General features: G+C 62.0%; 1 protein-coding gene across 1 annotated transcript in view; it reads left to right on the top strand.

Annotated features, from left to right (window-relative positions):
* The window catches only part of ADRA2C (adrenoceptor alpha 2C), an 8,906-nt gene extending 8,425 nt beyond the window's left edge, over window positions 1–481 (top strand). Inside the window, exon 2 of the mRNA XM_021677676.1 lies at window positions 75–481. Coding sequence (XP_021533351.1) covers window positions 75–453 — 379 coding nt within the window. The 3' untranslated portion in view covers window positions 454–481. The remainder of the gene's footprint in view (window positions 1–74) is intronic.
* The last annotated feature ends 2,755 nt before the right edge of the window (window positions 482–3,236 follow it).

The following is a 3,236-nucleotide window of genomic DNA, read 5'->3' as shown; positions in this document are numbered from 1 at the left end:
GCGGGCGGTGCCGACGTCCCGGGGCCCGGGCCGGGGCCAGGGGCGACCGATTCGGGCGCTCTGGCTGCCGCGAGGTCCCCGGGTCCCGGCGGGCGCCTGTCGCGCGCCAGCTCGCGCTCCGTCGAGTTCTTTTTGTCGCGCCGCCGCCGGGCGCGCAGCAGCGTGTGCCGCCGCAAGGTGGCCCAGGCGCGCGAGAAGCGCTTCACCTTCGTGCTGGCGGTGGTCATGGGCGTGTTCGTGCTCTGCTGGTTCCCCTTCTTCTTCAGCTACAGCCTGTACGGCATCTGCCGCGAGGCCTGCCAGGTGCCCGACCCGCTCTTCAAGTTCTTTTTCTGGATCGGCTACTGCAACAGCTCGCTCAACCCGGTCATCTACACCGTCTTTAACCAGGACTTCCGGCGATCCTTTAAGCACATCCTCTTCCGACGGAGGAGAAGGGGCTTCAGGCAGTGAGCTGAGCGCCCGGCCCGCGCAGACCTGGACAGCTCCAGGCGGCGACGTGGGAAGGCTTGGCCCCCCGGGAGAAAGCGGGGGCAGCTTCCCCAGAGACCCAGGGATGGCTTGGCCTCCAGGGCGGAGGGGAGGGTACGGCAGGGCAGGAGTGTGGGCTGAGAGACAGCAGGGCCCCCGGGGAGGGGGGAGGAGAGAGGGGCGACCCCTCTGCCTTCCCATCTCAGCAAAGGGCTGCTTCTGGGCCTTCGGCCCGGATCCGGCTCTGGGGATCCCTGCAGAGGTGCGGCTGTGAGGTCAGGGTCTTAGACAGCAGAAGTGAAAGCAACCTCCCAAACAGGCGAGAAAGGAGCCCCCCCAACACCCATCACTACCCAGATCCACCTCTGAGCAAGGGCTGACTTCCCCAGGACCTAGTGGGGGCGACTGTCTTGGGGGAGGAAAGAGGCACTGACAATCTTTGGTTATTGAAAGTATTTAAATGTTTGCCAAAAATGACAGCCAAAACAACCAAACTATTTTCTAAATAAACCTTTGTAATCTAAATGTTGGGTGCAGCTGTCAGTCCTTAAGCCGTCAGCGGGGGTGTGTGGGGGGGTACCTTCCAGACCTTACCCTGTCTACCCTCCCCCCAGGGGTGGAAGGAGGACACTCCAGGTCTCCAGATTCCAACATCCCCTCTTGCAGGAGAAGGAGGGGGGTCTTTTTTTTTTTTTTTTTTGATACGAAAGGTAAAATTCTTGGGCTGTAATTGGCTGAGAGGCAAAAGAAACCAAGAACCCCCCAAATTAGGTCCCCGTTTAGATCCGAGGGGTCTGCCCTCCTTCATTCCCATCCCTGCCCCCCATCTAGTTCCTGGCCTGGGATCCCCTCCCCCGTGGAGGGAGGCAGGGCTCTCGTGATCCAAGGCTCCAATTCTGCCTGCTTTGGGTCTGTCAGTTCCCCCACCTCTGAACACTTTGTGGGCTTGCCACTTTGGAGTAGGTAGGGTGGGGGAGAGCTGCCCAGAAGGGGGCCTCACCCACAGATGGGGTGGGGTGCAGGTCAAGACAAGTCCCCAGGTCCTTATTCCATGCCAGAGACCTTTACCAATTTCTTACTGTTTTTGAACATTGAGGCTCAAAAGCAATGGGACCACCTGCATTGGCTGGGGAGGGGGCTGGGCCCCACCTGTCCTCCCTAACCTCTCGCCCACCCATGCAGCCAAGCCTTGCCCCCTTGCTCAGCCCTCCCCCACACCCCAGGGTGTCTGTACTCACTCCACAGTGAGGCTTGAGGAGGGGTGGCTAGAAGAGTCAGCATTAAGTAGAGCGGTCCTCCCCCTAGACTCTTCCAGCCCCAATCACAGAGCCTGGAGAGTCCTGGCTGGTGGGGGCTCATTCTGCAGACCCATGCTGTGACTGTCCTATCCTCCTGTCACTCCTGCTCGGGCTCCCCTTGGCCTTCGGTATGTACCCTTCCCTGGCTAGCCTGCCTGCCCAGCCGAGCTCTCTCTTGGCTCACCTCCCATCTGTCCTTGACCTGGGGTGGCCATGGGTGTGTCCCCAGGATGGCTCAGCCCCTGGTCCTGCCTTTCACTCCCAAGTCCCTGTCCCCTGAATCAGAAGCCAGGGTGGGCCCCTTCCCTGGTCTCATTTATGGGGCCGACCCTTGGAGAACCCTCCTCTGCAGCAGCCCCACCATCACCCCAAGTTATAGGTACTCAGGACACCCCGCCTGGAAGAACTCCCCAGGACCATGCCCAGACTCACTCATGTGAGAGCACTCACACCTGCTGCGTTTAGGCTCAGGGGCATGTGGGGAAGCTGAGACGGAGAGCGTGGGGGGGGGGGTGTGTGTGGCTGGTCAAGGCTGAGTGGGGCATCCCTGACCCACCCCCGGGCAAGGGCCCGACAGGGTGTCCATGTCAGAGGCCCAGCTCTGTTGCAGGATTGCTGAGCTAGCTCGGACAAACCCCTGCCCTCCCGGGGCTTCAGCACCCCTTCTGTGAAGTGTGTGTGTGGGGGGTGTTGTTGGAAACTCAGGCCCTGCTGGGCCAGCCGATCTGTGCTTCCACCTGCCAGCTGAATCGGGGGGCCTCCGAGAGAGGGGACCTTCCCTTGGAAACGGCATGGTTGGCACTGGTGTTCCCACTGAGCTGCAGGGCCCCCTCGGTGCAGTGGGGTAACGACACCCCCACACAGAGCTTCTGGGGGATGCGCTCCAAGTCTACCACAGGAGCACGCAGCGTGGCACGCGGCCCACGGAAGAATGTCAGCGCAGCCTGCTCCGCTTGCTCCCTAATTGCGAGAATTGCACCTTCCAGGGCTGTCGCCGGGTCCGCCGGTGCCTGGTGCTTAATACCCCATTCAGCGAGCAGATGCTCACCACTTGATGGTGATTGCCACCTTTTCAGCTGGATAAACAGAGCCGGAACCTGGCTTCTCACCCTGGCCTGCTGCAGGGACACGGGCCAGCCGGCTCGCTCGGAATCTCGGTCTTCATCGGCGCGGTGCAGCGGGGAGGCTGCTCGCTCCCTGAGGGTGCCCGTGAGCACCAGCCGCTCCCGACACGGCCCGGAAACCATCTTCGGGGGGCAGCTCAGTACCGCGGGGAGTGGGGGCCCAGACCTCTGGTCAGGTCGCTGTGCCCTGTTCCTTCACACAGTGGACCTCCTCTCGTATGGGCATCTCCACGTCTACTCCAGGGGGTCAGGCTCATTGTCGACCCCGTTCTGCGGCTGAGGGCACTGAGCCCTGGGACCCACAGGTGTGAGGGGGCGGGGCATGCCAGGAACCAGAAACGTC

Source organism: Neomonachus schauinslandi, chromosome 2 (genome assembly GCF_002201575.2).
Source record: "Neomonachus schauinslandi chromosome 2, ASM220157v2, whole genome shotgun sequence".
NCBI lineage: Eukaryota > Metazoa > Chordata > Mammalia > Carnivora > Phocidae > Neomonachus > Neomonachus schauinslandi.
Note: the sequence above shows the minus strand (reverse complement) of the source record. Positions and strands in the feature narration are given on the sequence as shown.